Here is a 19,348-nt window from a genome sequence, read left to right on the forward strand (position 1 = left end):
TCATAGGGTGTGCAATTGATAGAAAATAAGTAATTTTTTGGGTGAACTCCTCCTTTAAGTATGATGTAGTACTTTTACTCAAGTACATTTTGAATACCGAACTTGTACTCGTAACAGAGTATTTCTAAATTGCAGTATCGATTCTTTCACTGAAGTAAAAGATTGGAGTACTTTTCCCACCGCTCAAGTCAGTAGTCACATTTTAAACATAAAACTAACTAAAACACGGGAACGGAATGTATTGCATGAACTACTTCCGTTTCTACCCGGACTGTAAACATCAACGGACCGGAAGAAGGAGCAGAAGCAGCGTGTTATTCTTTTTCCAACATGGAGGAGGGAAGATGGAGCAGTTTACCTGTGAAACTCAATGACTGTATCTTACAAACACTCGACGAACTGCAGTTCACACACACGACACCAGTACAGGTAACGTTCTCCTTGTCTGGCAGACAGTGTAACGTTACTTTTCCACCAGTATAATGGTAGCTGTCACTTAGCTACCATTATAGCTACTGGCTAGTACTGTAGCACAGTGGTGGAAAAGGTCTTCTGATGTTTTCTCTTAAGTAAAAGTATTAATACTGCAACGTAGAAACACTCTGTTACAAGTAAAAGTCCGGTATTAATAATTTACTTGAATAAAAGTACAAAAGTATTGGCATCAAAATGTACTTGGAGTACCAAATACCAAAAGTAGAAAGTACTTAAAAAACACGTTTTCAAATGTATACATATCTTTGGAAAGTAGCAGATCTACAAGCTCACAATGTGTGTGAGCTTGTAGATCTGCTCTTTTCAAATGGCCGAAATGTATAGGGCTGAAGTGGTTGATAATGTATGTTTTGTAGTAATAATCAAAATCTACAAAGTAACTAAAGTTTTCAAATAATTGTAGTGGAGTAAAAGTATAATATTTGTCTCTGGGATGTAGTGCAGTAGAAGTAAAATACTGTCAAAAAAGAGAACCTCAAAATTGTACTCAAGTACAGTACTTGAGTAAATGTACTTAGTTACTTTACACCACTGACCCGTTCTAATGTTACAATGTTGTGTTTCTAGGCTGCGTGCATCCCTCTGTTCATGAGGAACAAAGATGTGGCTGCCGAGGCGGTAAGTGTCAGTGACCACATAAACTAACTATTAGAATTAACCTTAATCTCTGTCCTTTTTGGCTATTCTTTGGCTATTCAAAAATTGCAGATATACAAGCTCATAGCGTGGCACCGAGTGCCGCACTATGAGCTTGTAGATCTGCAAAAAAAAATCTAAATCGTGAAAATGTGCGCAAATCTTTGAATATGTACTCTACAAATGTCTGCTAAATCCTAAGGTTTCTTTTATTTTTTTTATTTTTTTAACTTATGTTGCTATATCAGTGGTTCTCAGACTTTTTCATGTCAAGGACCCCCACAATAATATGTAGGCTGTTTGGCCGCGGACCCCCATCTCAAACTATTTAGTTCCAGGGACCCCCCCCCCCAGAAGCAAAGATTTGAGTTACAAATGATAGCTTACAAAAATATATATTCAAAAATACCAGATCTCGCGCTATGAGCGTGTATATCTGCTATTTTTGAATAGCCAAAGAAATCTAAAATGACACAGATGCGTTCCCGGATTGAATGGGTTAACTAAGTGCTTCTCCAACATTTCAAGGACCCCCATAACTCTGAGAGTGCACCAATGGAACGGGTCCATTTGGGACCTGTAACCCTGAGGGTCCCTGGAGGCCTGGACCACTTTGAGAACCACCGATATAATTAAACTAGCCTTGGATCAAGACAATCAGAGATGTACTGTATCGAGTCTGGCTTTTACTTTCGTATCGTAGATGTAAAAAATCGATCAAATATGATAGTCTTGATCCAAGGCTATAGTTAAACCATTGCCTATGATATCTAGGGCTGTCACGATTATAACATCTTACAGTACTTGGTGATTAATTGTCACTCAAATAATTGGGATTATTGATTTAATTGTGTTTCTGTCATTGAACATTAGAGCATTATGAATACAAATAACATTTCTGTTTGGCTTTTAGGCTTCCTTAAACAAAAGTTGCACAGGGCAGATAAAACAATTAACATTTAAAAAAATAAAAAAACATTAATAGTGGAGCTCAAAACTTGCGTTTTTAGCTTATAGATCTGCTATATCCACTATTTTTGAAAAGTTTTTTTTAACATGGAAATGATTATGACGATTATGTCAAATAATTGCGATTATGTAATTATTGTGACAGGCCTAATCTTAATACAGTGTTTCCGTAGTAGAATTCCTTTTCAGCCTCTTTTTTTGTGAACTGGAGGCCCTTGAGAGACACTAGCTCTGATTTATGTGTACTCAGTTATACATAAGGATATAAAATAATGAAAGTCGATGCTTAAGACAAAGATTCACCCAGATTTCCATAGTGGCCACTTCGCAAAAGTGCCCAGTTCTCCTGCATTCATTTGCTCTACAATGATATAGGATCAAACTGGATAGGCGATCAAGAATATACAAGTATATCTTTTTTCTGTGTGTTTAATACTTATTTAGACAGACACACAAATGTACATAGAAAGCACATAGCAGCTTCATATAACTAAATCTTTATATGTGTTTTAGGTAACTGGGAGTGGGAAGACACTTGCTTTTGTCATTCCTGTAATAGAAATCCTACTGAAGCGAGAAGAAAAACTGAAAAAAATGCAGGTATGAATTTTATTATTTCCCAGGCTGGTATCTCTGTTGTCAAAGAAAAACTGAACTCTTCATCCTAAAGCATCATCCCTTGCTATTACTTTTTATGTTAATTACGTTTTTTATGTATGCATAAGTTAACATGACATTTTGGCAGGTTGGTGCATTGATCGTTACACCTACGAGAGAGCTGGCCTTACAGATCAGTGAAGTAATGGAGAAATTCATTGAAAAGTTTCCACACTTAAGGTAGGCAAAGAGAATGGGTGGGTGGATTTTCACAATTGGACACGCTGTTTGAAACTCAGGAAGTCTGGATCATCATTGATTTCAACTTGATTTGTTTTTCAGGCAGATTTTGTTGATTGGTGGAAGTAATCCTATGGAGGATGTGGAAAAGTTCAAGGAACACGGGTAAATGCAGTTAAATCTCCATATTATCTATCTCGGTGTACAATTTTGGGTAGATCGTTAAACACTTAAAACCTAGCTCCCCTATTTTCAGTCAGTTTTCTTTTTTCGTCTTTCGTAAAGCCTCCTTTTCATTTTAATTTAAGTTTAGTTAACTCAAAGTTTTTTCATTGTTATCATTAGATTTAGTTGACTATAATAACATCGCACCTGCATCTATGCTGTTCAATTTCAGGGCCAACATTTTGATTGCAACTCCGGGCCGACTGGAGGACATGTTTAAGAGGAAGACGGACGGTCTGGACCTGGCTAGCGCAGTCAAGAGTCTGGATGTGCTGGTTCTGGATGAGGCAGATCGATTACTAGACATGGGCTTCGAGGCCAGGTATAAGGGACCGTGAAATGTTTATTCATTTGATTTGTGTCTGAATAGCGTGGTGACAAGCTCACAACGCATCACATTGTGGCATGTTATGAGCTTGTAGATTGGTAATTTTTAATATTTTTGAAAAATTATAATTTCTTACGTTTTTGGCCAAATATTAAATGGGAACACCAGATGAAAAGTACCTGAACACTAGAGTCCCTATTCTGTGCCGAACATTTGGCAAAAATAGGAGCTCTCCAAGTTTACAATGCATCACGCGTGTGACACGTTGGGAGCTTGTAAGATCGCCTATTTTCGGCTATAGAGGGAAAAAATGTAGGGGGCCTAGTTAGTTAGATCCCTGAAAGAAGTATGTAGGGTTTAAGTGGTTTTAAAAAGATAGTGTTTTACATCATGGTGGAATCACACTTCTAATGGAGTTCCTTTTGGTCTGTCCAGTCTGAACATGATCCTAGGCTACCTGCCGAAGCAGAGGCGTACCGGCCTGTTCTCAGCTACACAGACCCAGGAGCTGGAGAAGCTGGTCAGAGCTGGCCTCAGGAACCCTGTCCGCATCACTGTCAAGGAGAAGGGCGTGGCCGCCACCAGCACCCAGAAGACCCCTGCAAGGCTGTCCAACTATTACACTGTACTAGAAACCTATGTTTTTACTTACTTGTATGCCGAAAATAGATGATTTACAAGCTCACACCGCTTTGTGAGCTTGTAGATCAGCTATTTGGGGCTTTAGAACGCTTTAGAAGTATCATGTATACTGAATTAAAATAAAAAACACCCGCACACAGTCTAAACTAAAGAAACAGTTTTATTTGATTAGCAGCAACATTTCGGTAGAAGACCTTTAAAATACGCATTCTTTACAACGTAGCCAGGGTTCTCGCGAATCCTTAAAAAGGCTTAAAACATCTTGAATTTAATTTGTTAAATTCAAGGCCTAGAAATGTCTTAAAATGTCTGGAGTTATGGCATTAAATTTGATCTGGGAATGAGCGTGTCGCAGACAGACGAGTTGTTTTACTCTGCTGTTTATTTCATGACTTCGGCTTCTTTTTTACATTGTAGTGTTCTCCCGCTGCATCCTTTTTTGCAATTGTATATGATACAAAAGGATTTGTTAAATGTTCTTTATTTCAAATTAAAACATGGTCTTCTTATTTCAGATGTGTCGGACCGAGGACAAGTTCAATACCCTCGTTTCGTTTCTCAGGCAGCGCAAGCAGGAGAAACACCTAGTCTTCTTTAGGTAGGTGAAAATAACCAATAACCGACTTATAATCGAGAAGCAATTTAAAAAAAAAATATGTATTGTTTTCTTCTATATAGACGAACTGATACAAAACTATTCATGCTATTTTCACTTTAAAAAAAGTGTAATAATCTTTTATTAATCATGATTGAGGCAAAAGTTTGAAATAATTGATTTGAAGTCATATCGCCCAGTCCTAGTAGGTGATAATAACCCATATGGTTGCTTTGACACACATAGTGGTTTTATTAGGAGTGTTGTTGCACACGACTTAACGAGCTTCTTACTCTCAGCACGTGTGCATGCGTGGAGTATTTTGGCCGTCTCCTGGAAGCCCTCGTGAAGAATGTCGACATCCGCTGCATTCATGGCAAGATGAAACATAAGCGCAACAAAATCTTTGCTGAATTTCGGCCCCTGAAAAGGTGAGTGAACTTGGCACCAATGAAGAGATACTTTCTTTAATCACTTTAACCCTGGCATCTCTATTTTGGGCATAGGCAAACCCCCCCCCCTATTTTTGCAGTTTTTTTTAAATAGGGCTTAAGTGGTTGATTATATTTGAATAACTAGTATAATTCTCCTTTGTATTGTGTTTCAGTGGGATCCTAGTGTGTACTGATGTCATGGCCAGAGGTGTAGATATCCCAGAGGTCCACTGGGTGCTGCAATACGACCCTCCGAGTAGTGCAAGGTAGGCAGAATTGACAATCTACTGATGAAGGAAAATCTGTTTTTCTTTCCCAGACTCCCACTCGTGAAATGAGACGGCGAGTAATGCTTTGTATACTTTGTCTAAAGAAATTGCAGATCTACAAGCTCACAACGCGTTGTATTTGCGAGCTTGTAGATCTGCAGTTTTTGGCATGCAACACTGCGATGCCGTTATGAGATGTTTAGAGTAGTGTGAAATTGGGCAAGTTGCATAATGATGTTTATGAAGAGCTGTGTTAATGAGTGGTTTTGTCCGTGTCTCAGTGCCTTCGTACACAGGTGTGGACGTACAGCACGGATTGGTAATGAAGGTAATGCGCTTGTCTTCCTGCTGCCAATGGAGGAATCCTACATCAACTTCCTGTCCATCAACCAGAAAGTTAGTGTTTTGTTTACACATTTTATTGAACTCTGAATTTGGGTGATGTAGTGTTTATTCCTCTATTGTCTATTCCTCTCAAAATCAAAAATCCATGGAACTAGAACTGCAATTAGCTCATTCTGGGATTGTAGTTTATCTCTTTAAAGTTGCATTGTGTAGCCCTAAAAAATAAATAAATTACTGTCATAAGACTTAACATTCTGAGAGACGTATCAGAATATTTGAACTTATTTAAAGGTATGGTAAGTGATAGTTTTGGTTTAAACAAAATAATTTTTAAACAAACTATATTCTGATAGTTAGCACTGCTATAGAGTGTTCGTTCAGTAACAGGGATCTCCCCGTCTCTCCAATTCCATAGTAAACCGAAAATACATTTTCAGACGGGGTTGCCAATTTCAGCCAATCGGGAAAGAATACCCATTTTTCAGCTTAACTTTTATAGTGCTCCAGTTCCAATTTTGTCTGCTCATTTCTTTGTGTCATCACTTCCAATATCACTTGTTTAATCTGTATCCTGTGTGAGTTCTCCCTCTTGATAGGATAAAATTGGTATCCCTAAAAATAGATTTTCTTTTTATCAAAGAGCTGGACACAGGGAGACTCCTGTTACTGAACATACATGCTATAGCAATGATTACTATCAGAATATATAGCATTTAACACTTATTGTAACAAAAACAAATATCACTTACTGTACCTATAACTACTTAAAAACCCTATGTATTTCATGGTATTTCCAATAATGACAATGGCACATCTACAAGCTTGTCGTTTTTGCCAAATGATTGCCTATTTTTTGTAGAACCTTTGCCTATTATGCCCATAATAAGGTGTGCGTGGCTAAAGTGCACTGTGGCTTTGACTGTTACTTTAATCGGCTGAGGGACTAAAACAAAAGTGTTCCTTCCTTGTCCTCTCTGCAGTGTCCACTTCAAAAGATGCGTCAGATAAAAGACGTGGTGGATGTCCTGCCCAAAGTGAAGGCCCTGCAACTGGCAGACCGTGCCATGTTTGACAGGGCTATGAGGGCTTTTGTCTCCTACGTCCAGGGCTACGCCAAGCATGAATGTAGTCTTATCTTCAGAGTCAAAGGTAAGAACCCTTAGTAGAGCTCTGAAGTAATGTGTACGTACATTTCCTTGTTAGTTTATCAATACTTCATTGACCGTTATCTCCCAGGGGTCTTTACTTTATAGCCGACAACTGAGCTTGTAGATGGCCTATTTTTGCAGAATGTTCACTTCTTTTCACTAGACTTTACCTATTATAACATGCCCAGAATAGGAACGCAAGGGTTCAGGTTGTTAAAACTCAGAACTAAAAACATGTTTTTGTGGCGCATTTCATTGGTTAGATCTGGACTGGCCTGGCTTGGCCCGTGGCTTTGCCCTTCTCCGCATGCCTAGAATGCCTGAGCTGAGGGGGAAAACCTTCCCCGAGTTTGAGGAGACTACAATCGACACAAACACCATCCGCTACCAGGACAAGAACCGTGAGAAACTGAGGCGAAAGATGTTGGCTGAGTTGGCTCTAAAAAAAGAGCAAGAGGCAAACAATCCAACTCGAAAGAAGTTTACACAGACTAAATCCTGGTCCAAACAGAAGAACAGGAAGGACCGTCGCCAAAAGAGGGCTGCCAAGAGAAACAACACTGATGAGGTATTTGTATAAAGCTAAATGACGATCTCATTTAGGTCCACAATTATCGTTTAAGCCATTATTCTATTGATTACTTTTTCGATTGATCAAATCATCTGGAAGCACTTTTTAAAGAACATTTTTATATTTTTTCATTTTCAAAACCTTTATTAACCATTATTTTATACTTAAAGGGCAAGACCACTTTGGTAGAGGTTTGGGTTGTGTAGTTACCTTGCCATGATGTAGCTCCAAAGGTGGGCAAGAAATCAAAGATAATTTCTCCATAGAATAGAATTCAAAATATACTCCCAATTGACTTACATGACCACTCTGATGCTGGCTCTTTTGAGCCCGTAAATGAACGTAAACAAAGGTGATTCTGACAGTATAGAACATCACCAAACCCAGTACTGTTTTTTCTTTTAAATAAAATGTCAACTTCCTGTTGATTTTACTATTTGAAGATCGGGATCCAGATCCTCAGATCCAGTCTGGGTTTTCTTCCTGATAAAAATAGTAAAATCAACAGGAAGTTGACATTTTTATTTTAAAAAAAAAACAGTACTGGGTTTGGTGATGTTCTATATTGTCAGAATCAGCTTTGTTTGAGTTTGTTTATGGGCTAAAAGAGCTCCTCCTGAGCCTCTTCACTGTACAATGTAAGTCAATGAGGAGCATATTTTAAATGATCAATTTCTAGTCAATGGAGAAATTACAGATTTCTTGCCCACCTTTGTTGTTACATCATGGCAAGGTAACTACACAACCCAAATCCTCTATTAAAGTGGTCTTGCCCTATAATTGCACAACAGTGTTTAATGTCACTATTTTGGAATTTCTTCGTCTGCCATGCCCAAAATAGGGATCCATTATTAACTGATTCACTGCCAATCACGTAGATCTACGCGAACCTATTTAAAGCCGCCACGTGCCAATAGATCTACGTGAACTAAAAAAAAACTCCTATCCACTTCCTTGTTAACTTAAAACTTAAAAATTTGGTATCTCGGCTCCTGAGTACTTTTTTTTTCAATGAAAAATCTCTGGCACTGGCTAAAATAATATGAAAATACCTCTGGCAGTTAATGGGTTAATCGGTTATTTTACTAAATTATTAATATTTTTTTATAATTTATTAAATCAAATAGTTGGATCAATGGTTGCACCTTTAATGAGAATCTTTACTGTTTTGTCGGTAGGGGTCAGACGTGGATGAAGAGGACATGCAGGAGCTGTTAAAGGACACCTGGCTGCTGAAGAGGCTCAAGAAAAAACAGATTACTGAGGAGGACTTTGAGGAGCAGGTAACAAGCAGCAAAAAGATGAAAGTTGAAACACAAGAACAACCACAAGCTGAAGTGAACTGCTCAGAAGACCGATGCAATGACTAAGACGGTCTATTCCACCCAGTTGCATTGACTTTGGAAGTCAAATCTAGATAGGGAAATCTCTTGCCATACGAACGGCATCCGAAGGTGACAACCTTGCCGTACCACTTGTAATATTCAAGGTCAGCTTTTGTCAGACAGTCACACAACACACCGGTGGTCAAGGTGCAACTGATCACCGGTGTGTCACTTGTGTGACAAAAGCTGACCTTGAATATTACAAGTTCCCACATTCCCACTAGAAATACAGAGACATTACTATAACCTTCCAAGCATTGTTGCGGGCCAGGTAATTATACCATATCGTCTCTGATGGGCGGAAAACTAATGTCTAGAAATTCTGTTCCAGTGGATCCAATGTAGTTATTTGGTCACAACCTCTTGATAATACTTTTCATTGAATTAAAGTATTTATAAAACCCACAGACACTCTTTAACAGTTTGAACCTGGTGTACCTGTATCTGAATTTCAAAACAATTTTAAAACATTTTTAAAAATTGCCAATCTAAAGTCCACAACATGTTGCATTCTGACAAGTATAAAACAGGGCATTAACTTGTGAAAAAAGGATGAAATATGGAGATACAAGTTTTCTGCACAACAGTTACCAATTTCCGGTATGTTTTATTTGAAAGTTCTGGGACAGTTATAAATAGAGTTTAATGAGTTCATCACTGACAGCCGATGGGGTGAGGACTCCCAGGTCAGTGAAGAGGAGGGTGATGAGTGAAGGTGGTGTGTAGTCAATCATAGGATGCTCTTCTGACAGGTTCTGTACAGTCTTCAGTGTGTCTGCCTTGTACTGTGGGGGGTGGGGGGACAAACATGTAATGATTAAAGTATATTATGTTAGTTCCATTGATCCAAGCCGGAATACAAACGATTGATTGATCATAAAAAACAAACATGCTCTGAAAGTGCACACGGCCCAACCTTCTGACCACCAAGGGTGGGCTGCGAACATTTTACATTTTCAGGTGAGCCCTGATGATCCAGAAAGGGTTGGGAACCGCTGGCTTCGGGTATGACTAGTGACTACTGTAAAGTTCTGCATACCTTAAATTTATCTGGAACGTCCTGCTGGTTGAGTGGATAAAGCCGGACAAACTTAAAACTTTCTGCCACTACATAGAAAGGCTTGTTGTGAGCTTTGGAACAAAGTGCCATCTGATAGGTACCAATCTGTATGGGCAAAGAGACATGTATGTATGTTCAGCTTTTACATGTTGCAGTAAAGAAGCAGAATTGGTTAACTCATTAGATGTTTGCTGGTTTCTATATTATATCCCATAACACACCTTGTTAATGATGCCTCCACTCTCCACAACTCCCTCTGCACCAACAATAACCAGGTCTACCTTCTCAAGGACATATCTGTTGAAATGAATGTACACATTTAATCATTCAACTTGTTTCTTAATTATTTTTTTTTACATATATAATTGTCGTAAATTGAATATTTACCCCACAGCTGCGTCCAGAACTACTGTCACAGGAACATTCAGTTTCCTGAGGGCTTCTGCCATCTGTCGCCTAAAAAAGAAAATTCAGACTCAACAAGTTTTCATGTTACCATTGAACAGCAACAATGAGTGTGTAGCAGGGCGTGGCGATTTGGACACAATTTAATAAAACAATTTTTTGACCAAATACCTTGATATCAATTTTGTGACTAATGTACTGTTGATTTTCCAAAGGTTTTTCAAAGTAGCAAAAATAGCTGATCTACAAGCTTGCAACACAATGTGAGCTTGCATAGCTGCTATTTTTGAAAGTAAATGATTACAACACACTTATCCCAGATCAATACCTCTATATTTCCCAGCTCTAGTGACTACCTTCAGTGGAAACACTAGCACAACAATTAGTGGCACAATTCACACACCCTGCTGCATCAGGCTGGGATTCAGTGACGTAGACAGAGAAGCGTTTCTTCTCTGCCACCGCTTTCTCCAGCACCCTGAGGACAACTCTGGAGTAGGAGTGAGTCAGGATTTTCTGTGGAAGGAAATATGGAAGAGAACTGCGGGTCAATTTGGAAAGCGGGATTAACACAGTATATGGGACATGAAGAATGTTTTCAATCAAGCCATGAAGACTGGCACCACTCACCGCTCCGTCTTTGATGAAGGTGTGACACAGCTTGGCCACTTTGGTTCGGGACAGCGAGATCTTTTGTAGAAACAACTCTCCTCTCTCCTCCATCACTTTCTTACAGCGTGACAGATCCTGAGACAAACCACATGAAGTAGATTATATGAAGGCCTGTAGCTAGGGCTGAGCAATATATCAATATTATATGCATATCCTGATATGAGACTAGATGATATCTGGGATTTTGGATGTCGTGATATTGCAAGTGTTGTCTTTTGCTGGTTTTGGTCACTTAAACCCTATTTTTTACCCAATACCAAGTGCTGATTAATCTAAGGGATTATGAAGTCCTATGAACTCAACCAAATTGAAAATAGCAAAAGCTCACAAAGCGTTGCGAGCTTTTGGAAGCAAAGAAATTGTCACAGTACAATATAATCACAATATCGATAGAGGTATTTGGTCAAAAATAGTGATATTGTTCAACCCTACTTGTAGCAAAGTTGTTGTGTGGGTCTATATTTTAGTTTCACACAAATGATATGTTCTATGCCAGTGGTTTTCAAAATGTGCCCACAGTACACCAATGGGCAAGTCCAAATCAAAAAGTCCAAGGTTTCATTGCTTACGTTAATTAAAGTATTCCATAAATTTATGCCAGGTCACGGCGCGTCCAGTGCAACGTGTCGCCTCGGAAAACAACAGGAAGTGCTGATCAAATAGAATACATTTTCGGTCTATTTCTCACCTTCAAATGTTTTCAAAAACATTCTTGAGAGCAATGTTTGGCTGTAAACGACATAGTGTGTTTGTTTATGGCTACCATGTTGGGTACGGCCTTTGATTAGACAGCGGTCTGTTATTGAGTTCATCAGTCATTATCTAGAAATAACACACAGCTGAATTTGGTGATTGACCAATCAGAGTCAAGCATTCAACCAAGCCGTGTAATTAATTGCAATAATAATGTGTGGTTGTCACAAAATCCCAAGGCACACCTGGACTTGTCTCACGGCACATAGTGTGGGAACCACTGTTCTATGCCATTGCCGCCTAACCTGGTGCTCCAATGAGGTGAGACTTATGAAACGCAGGAACAGTTCTCCTCCTGAGGACACAGCCACAGACGAGTCCACTCCTGTCAGGCAGTCTGTGGCCCATGTCAAGCTCTCCCTCAGTCCCAGGATGGTCTCTCCTGGAAAAACAAACACCATTACAACTGATCTGGGTCGACAGTATTAGGGTTGCCAACTACCAACACCTAGCCGGGGCGTCCCTTATTTCTAAGAAAAATACGGGATGCCCAGATAAAGATAAAATCTCGCTGTATAGAAGTGCAGTTTATGTATATTATATTAACCACTTGAACCCCAGCATCCATGTTCTGGGGGGAACATTACAATTTAGGCATTTAATCCAGAGTGACTAGAAATAGCAAGCTCACACGTTGTGAGCCATTTTCGGCAAAGAGGTTTGGTGGTGTAGAGGGGATAGAGAGCAGACCAAGTACAAGTTTTGAGGTTTTAAGTGTTATATAATTAACTGTCTGAAAATACACACTAACATGAATCCAACTCAACGATACACATAGTGCGGTCAAGCCAATCTATGAAAAAGTTGTATCTGCAACATAATTTTATATAACATGTAGTGGGGGGGGGGGGGGGGGTCCTGCTTCACCTCTCTCTCAGCTAGGGGGTCCTTGGGCTGAAGACCCCTCTGCCCTAGACAGTACAGCTCTGATTCAGACACGCCATGCCAATAAGCCGCCTATGCTTAACTATATCATCACTACTATGTGGAAGCAATCAGTGGCATAACAACAACATCCCATGAATAATATCAGTGTACAGGTGGTTACAGTGGAGTGATGCTGCTCAAACCTTTATCTCTCTTGAGGAATTCCAGCAGGGTGCGGATGGCAGCTACAGCAGATGCCATGTCTGGGTCTTTCTTCATCTGATTCCTGAAATACTCCACCAGTTCTGGGTTGCATATGGAGGTGAGAATTGAGGGACCGTTATATTACATTCAAACAAGCTATGGCGGGGATGACTTTTAAATCAATTTTAAATGTGTTGGGAGCAAGAGAACTCACCTTCTTCATTCATCGTTAAGGCAGCAACACAACCACAAAGGTTGATTCTTTAAGCTTATATCACACGCTCAGTGACTTGCACTTGATGATCCTTTCAATGTGACAGTTTTTGTGTGCACACGTGAGTTTGCTTTGATCGGGGGGAAACCAGTCTTTCTAAAACAAAACAAACGTCCTGTAAACGAACTAAGAGGTCATTCGTCCTTCAATTCAACTTGATGTAATATTTATTAAGATTAAGAGCCTGTGTTTGATGATATTCTGGTCACATTTATACCACTAAACTTCAGCTGCTGTTTTCCTCCCGTCAGTGATGGTGCTGCAATGTGTGTCGCGGATTGATGACGCGTGTTTCCCCAGCGCATCCGCCGGAAAATAGCAGATCTACAAGCTCACAACGCGTCGCTTTCGCGACGCATTGTGAGCTTGTAGATCTGCTATTTTAGTTAGTTTGTTTGTTCACCTGATGCTCAACCCTGTACAGTCTGGTTGTCTACTCTAGCCATGATATTATACCTCTATGACTCTAGCCTACAAGTTTTCAGTGGTGTAAAGTAACTAAGCACATTTACTCAAATACTGTACTTAAGTAAAAAAAATTAGGTATATTTTACTTTACTGCAGTATTTCCAATTATCAGTGCATTTACTTCTATACATCTCAGAGGCAAATGTTGTACTTTTACTCCACTACACTTATTTAAAAAATGTAGTTACTAGTTACTTGATTATTATTTTTTGCTTATTATTACAAACGTAAATTAACCACTTCAGCTCCTCTACATTTCAGCCATTTGAAAATAGCAGATCTACAAGCTCACAACGTGTTGTGATGCGATGCATTGTGAGCTTGTAGATCTGATACATTACTATATTAAGTAGGCCTACATTTTGAAACATTTTAACTGCACAAATGGAGCTTATATGGAGGTCCACGGCCAAATACATTAATTTGGGGGTCCTTGACATAAAAAAAACCCTTTGAGAACCACTGTAGCCTACTACACTACACTATCACAATAAATACAGAATACTATATAGTAGGGGGTACTAAGTGAAAAATCGTTACGCGGCGGATAAAAGCATGAAATTTGATACAGATGTCCCTTGGGTCATCCTAAAACATCCTAGAAGGGGTGCCCAAAAAAATCTTAAACAGGAAGTGAGTTATGGACAAAATCCAAAATGGCCACGTAAACTGTTGACCGTTGACTCAAAAGACATCAAAAGAATCTCCAAAAAGCATAAAATTTGGCACACATGTCCCTTGGGTCATCCTAAGACATCCTAGAAGGGGTGCCCAAAAGAATCTGAAACAGGAAGTGAGTTATTGACCAAATTGAAAATGGCCGCCTAGTGTTGTCGATTGACTCAAAAGACAACTAAAGAATCTCCAAAAAGCATAAAATTTGGCACACATGTCCCTTGGGTCATCCTAAGACATCCTAGAAGGGGTGCCCAAAACATTCTTCAACAGGAAGTGAGTTATTGACAAAATTGAAAATGGCCGCCTACAGTGTTGGCGATTGGCTCAAAAAGCCTATAGAATCTCCAAAAAGCATACAATTTGGCACATATGTCCCTTGGGTCATCCTAACACATCCTAGAAGGGGTGCTCAAAATAATCTGAAACAGGAAGTGAGTTATTGACTAAATTGAAAATGGCCGCCTACAGTGTGAAAGATCATGCAAGATACCTAAAGAATCTCATAAAAGCATGAAATGTGGTACAAATGTCCCTTGGGTGATCTGAACGCATCCTACAAGGGGTGCCCAAAGAGGTTTTAAACAGGAAGTGACCGCCTAAAGCAGTTGACACAAAATAAAACATAAAGGGACGTCATAAAAGTGTATCATTTGGTACGTACATTGAGTGCTTCTTAATATATCCTAGAAGGTGTTATTTCTTTGTTTGTTTGCTTGTTTATTAAACTTTTTAGGAAGGGACCATGTTGAAGAAATTCTAAATGGCTGTTTAAACAGTTGACCACGGCAGTCTGCATATTATGCAGACTCAATACGACAGGTTATGCAGCGCATAACCTGCCTTATTTTGTAGTCTACCTTCTGTTTTCATTTCTACATCATCTTATTTATTTTACATTCTGCATTTTTTATTTTATTTTACTCTTTGAATCTTCTTTATTTATCTAACTCTCTGCATATTCTTATTTATTTTACTCTGCATCTTATCTTACTCTGCATATTCTTATTTTACTCTCTGCATCTTATTTATTTTGCACTCTACATCTTCTTGCTGGTTTTACACTCTATCTTCTCATGTATTTTCTTCTTGATCATTACTGTTTTTTTGTGATTAGTGTTTAGTAACTACATGTATTCATGTGTGCCATTTCGCAATTACCAGCACATTGGCATAATGCTCTGCAAGGTACCCCAGCATCCCGGCATCTACACTTTCTCGAACAGAAGGGCTCAGCTTTGCAGCCACACTTGAGTTCTCTACAAACTTTGGCAGCCTCTGGCAAGAGTGTCCATAAAGGTGTCCACGAATCAGCGACTTTAATCCATCCATATTTGTCAGGAGATGGTAGAGATTGCATAGCTTTCAGGCTTCTGGACCAAATGCCAGATTGGCAAACTGCTCGATTTGAATGTTGTAGCAGTGCAGCCCGTGGGGGAGGAGTGTTTTCCATTGAGAGACTATTCAAACTTTTTTTTGGCACCCCTTAAAGGGGAAATCCACCCATTTTCAATATTTAACTATGTCATTAATATAGCATAAAGGAGTTGTGTGGAAATAAGAAAAAATTAAAAAAAAAATTAACATTGCAAAAAAATTTAACATTGCAAAAAAATTAACATTGCAAATTACACCATGATGAGTCATCACAGTGTAATTTGCAATGTTAATTTTTTTGCAATGTTAAATTTTTTTGCAATGTTAATTTTTTTTTTTAATTTTTTCTTATTTCCACACAACTCCTTTATGCTATATTAATGACATAGTTAAATATTGAAAATGGGTGGATTTCCCCTTTAAGATGCATTCAGATCACCCAAGGGACATTTGTACCAAATTTCATGCTTTTATGAGATTATTTTTTATGAGTGTCTTCTGCATCATCTTCTACACGGCCATTTTCAATTTAGTCAATAACTCACTTCCTGTTTCAGATCATTTCAGGCACCCCTTCTAGGATGTCTTAGGATGACCCAAGGGACATGTATGCCAAATTGTATGCTTTTATGAGATTCTTTAGTTGTCTGTTGAGTCAATCGACAACACTGTAGGTGGTCATTTTCAATTTTGTCAATAACTCACTTCCTGTTTAAGATTTTTTTGGGCACCCCTTCTGGGATGTCTTGGGATGACCCAAGGGACATGTATGCCAAATTGTATGCTTTTATGAGATTCTTTAGTTGTCTTTTGAGTCAATCGATAACACTGTAGGCGGTCATTTTAAAATGTGTCAATAACTCACTTCCTGTTTAAGATTTTTTTGGGCACCCCTTCTAGGATGTCTTAGGATGACCAAAGGGACATGTGTGCCAAATTGTATGCTTTTATGAGATTCTTTAGTTGTCTTTTGAGTCAATCGACAACACTAGGCGGTCATTTTCAATTTCGTCAATAACTCACTTCCTGTTTCAGATTCCTTTGGGCACCCCTTCTAGGATGTCTTAGGATGACCCAAGGGACATATGTGCCAAATTTTATGCTTTTTGGAGATTCTTTTGATGTCTTTTGAGTCAACGGTCAAAAGTTTAAGTGGCCATTTTGAATTTTGTCCATAACTCACTTCCTGTTTAAGATTTTTTTGGGCACCCCTTCTAGGATGTTTTAGGATGACCCAAGGGACATCTGTATCAAATTTCATGCTTTTATCCGCCGCGTAACGATTTGGCCATTTTTTGTGCTTAGTACCCCCTACTAATAATCATATCATATCAGTAACAGGGTTATGACGAATGTCACACTATACTACATCAATAGGTTAGCGACACCCACAGTCACAATACCAGAGGGAGCGTTAACAACAATTTGGTACCACCCACCCATAAAACAAACATGGGCAAATTCTCCTTCTACAGCACTGCCACCCAGGATTGGAATAGTCTAACTCCATCCCTCAAAAAATGCAGTTCGCTGGGCTCATTTAAAAGAGCCTTAAAAAAATCACCTTTCAGGAGGCCAAAGGAGGAGGTAGTACCATTTTCCCGTTAGACAGCAGACCCTCCCCCCCCTGTTCTTGTACATATATATTTTTTCCCCCCTCTTTTTTTTTTTTTGTCGTACATAGTGTTATTTTTTTTGCTGTTTATTTTGTAATGATATTTGAACTGTGGTGCCACTATATATGCCTATGAATTAAATACCAAGGCCCTCATTGGAAACAAGTCCGCAAGGACTTTTATGAACGGACCTGTTAGACAAAGTATTTTAAATGTAACTGTGCTGTTTTACATTTTTTTTGCCTAATAAAATATTCAATCAATCAATCAAAATAAAAATGCCATGAATAATTATGTTGTCAGTGCTGTTGCCCTGCATTGACTTTTTTTTCAGCCAGCAGGTGTCATGGGAACAACATGAGACCAAAACGCTTGATAGTCACGTGTCTTTTGTAGTCAAATGTATTTACATCAAGGTGTTTCTGTAGGTACATCAATATTTAATATTATTATTAATAACAATACTAAAATAATAATAATACAAATTATTATTATACCAGGTAATGTTCCTGCCTTGTTGACATAATTATTTTAGCCTGCTTATGTTGCTGCTTATGTTATTTATGGTCGTTAATAGCAATCATATATCTTTGCTTAATGATTTAGAGGGAGGGGAGGGTATTCTACCATTTCTTCATTAATTTTCAGAAATCATCAGCGTCTTTTTGGGACGCGGTCTAACTTGGACTCGTCGTATGGACGTCGTATGGACGTACAGAGGAACGTCGTGTCGACGTCGTTTCAACGTCTTTTTAGCAGCAGCTGATGTATGAGTCGGACGTTGTATCGACGTTGTGTGGACGTCTGGTTCGGACGTTGTGTGGACGGACGGACGTTAGTGGTTACATAGGTCTTGGACTTGGACGTCGTATGGACGTCGTATGGACGTCCGTCCGGCGTTTGTGTAACCTGGTTCCAAACCATAGACCCCGCCTACTCTCTGAGTGGCTTCAGGCTGATAATCAGGCTAGCGTATGGGTGCACAGTGGGCAGAGAGAGGTCTGCTGAAAAAACTTCATATTAATGTCTTTTTGCAACTTCAATTAAGGATTTTTTGTTGAAAATGTAAGTTTTAGATGGCTTTTCCCTGTATGCCAAATTGCCAAAAGAAGGTAATTACAGGTGCTGTCGTGCTGACAAAATCCAGCCCTGAACAATTAAATAAACACGAACACAACAGTTATGAAGAACACTTAATTGATTATTTATCTTATCTGTTGACATTGTATAATCATACACTGACTGAGCTGGCAGTGTGCCCAGTATGTTACCCTCAAGTTAATCAATATAAATTGACATAGTCCATCCAGCACTGACCCAGAGGAAATTTGGGATTTGAACATAGAATCTCTGCAATGAGAGTCTGATGCGTAGACCACTTCACCATCAATCAGCCATACATATTGGAAGTGTCTTAGTAATATATATTTAATTTGTATGATAGCCCTCAGTTAGTAAAGTTAACGTGAAATACTCCAGCACTTTTGAATGTATTTCTGTGAAAGGTTAGCTAGACAGAGTTCTTCCAGAAATAACCCCCCACCTTCACCTCTCAGGAAAGAGATGCAGTCCCACCTGATGGTCCTCCTGTACCTTGATGGCGTGGGACTTGAACCTGAGAAATTTCTGTAGTAGAGGCAACCGATTTGCACACGACTCCAGTGCGCCAAGGGACCTTCGGGCCCTCAGCAGGTGTCTTACTGTCTTCTAATGCTTTTGAGTTGTTTTTTGGTATTTTAGCCTTGAAAATTCCAAAGTATTCCAACATTGAACTAAAGGAGGACAGGGATTTGAACACGGAACCTCTAAGTTGAAAGTCAGATCATTAGACCCCTGGCTTACACTATCACTCAGTCACTTTTGGTCTCAGCAGAAGAAACCAAGATGGGTTTCCCGTTGGTAAACATGAGAGGATGATGCGCGCGCAGTGGAGGGAAGAGCCTGTAGAGGGCGCTATTACCCGCAGCAGCTCTGGCCATTGCACATTGATAAAATAAATGGTCTTCACCGGGTTTAATGAAAGTAGATTAAATGATGCAGTTTGTAATATCTTCTTTACTCAATAAAAATGATTTGTCGGAAGTTGGATCTGTCTGTA

General features: G+C 39.1%; 2 protein-coding genes across 3 annotated transcripts; one reads left to right on the top strand and one right to left on the bottom strand.

Annotated features, from left to right (window-relative positions):
* The first annotated feature begins 300 nt into the window (after positions 1-300).
* On the top strand, positions 301-8,875 carry ddx55 (DEAD (Asp-Glu-Ala-Asp) box polypeptide 55). The gene is made up of 14 exons (XM_080420084.1): positions 301-429; positions 1,063-1,113; positions 2,614-2,700; positions 2,846-2,937; positions 3,040-3,102; positions 3,335-3,484; positions 3,926-4,115; positions 4,648-4,730; positions 5,027-5,158; positions 5,335-5,427; positions 5,712-5,826; positions 6,756-6,924; positions 7,187-7,491; positions 8,673-8,875. The coding sequence occupies exons 1-14, from the start codon at positions 331-333 to the stop codon at positions 8,862-8,864; spliced, it is 1,821 nt and encodes a 606-aa protein (XP_080276210.1). The 5' UTR covers positions 301-330; the 3' UTR covers positions 8,865-8,875.
* A 629-nt stretch (positions 8,876-9,504) lies between these two features.
* eif2b1 (eukaryotic translation initiation factor 2B, subunit 1 alpha) lies at positions 9,505-13,379 on the bottom strand. 2 transcript variants are annotated; one of them, XM_080420086.1, is made up of 9 exons: positions 13,055-13,379; positions 12,840-12,941; positions 12,015-12,151; positions 10,975-11,091; positions 10,748-10,860; positions 10,327-10,395; positions 10,161-10,236; positions 9,919-10,044; positions 9,505-9,664 (listed from the first exon to the last, which is right to left on the bottom strand). In XM_080420086.1, exons 1-9 carry the CDS (start codon positions 13,065-13,067, stop codon positions 9,509-9,511), a joined length of 909 nt encoding a protein of 302 aa, XP_080276212.1. In that variant the 5' UTR covers positions 13,068-13,379; the 3' UTR covers positions 9,505-9,508. The 2 variants fall into 2 exon arrangements, with proteins under 2 accessions (XP_080276212.1, XP_080276211.1); XM_080420085.1 differs by having other exon boundaries at positions 11,955-12,151.
* Positions 13,380-19,348: the final 5,969 nt, after the last annotated feature.

Source organism: Gymnoscopelus braueri (genome assembly GCF_963280865.1).
Source record: "Gymnoscopelus braueri genome assembly, chromosome: 22".
Lineage (NCBI taxonomy): Eukaryota > Metazoa > Chordata > Actinopteri > Myctophiformes > Myctophidae > Gymnoscopelus > Gymnoscopelus braueri.

Bases quoted from the DNA above. Each gene is read 5' to 3' on its own strand.
- ddx55 (XM_080420084.1), top strand. From the start codon at position 331: ATGGAGGAGGGAAGATGGAGCAGTTTACCTGTGAAACTCAATGACTGT. The intron at 5,827-6,755 runs GTTAGTGTTTTG...TCCTCTCTGCAG, and splicing joins TCCTGTCCATCAACCAGAAA to TGTCCACTTCAAAAGATGCG. The intron at 7,492-8,672 runs GTATTTGTATAA...TTTTGTCGGTAG, and splicing joins AGAGAAACAACACTGATGAG to GGGTCAGACGTGGATGAAGA.
- eif2b1 (XM_080420085.1), bottom strand. The intron at 10,396-10,747 runs GTGTGTGAATTG...TTTCTTTTTTAG, and splicing joins TCCCAGCCTGATGCAGCAGG to GCGACAGATGGCAGAAGCCC. The intron at 10,045-10,160 runs GTGTGTTATGGG...TTGCCCATACAG, and splicing joins GTGGAGGCATCATTAACAAG to ATTGGTACCTATCAGATGGC.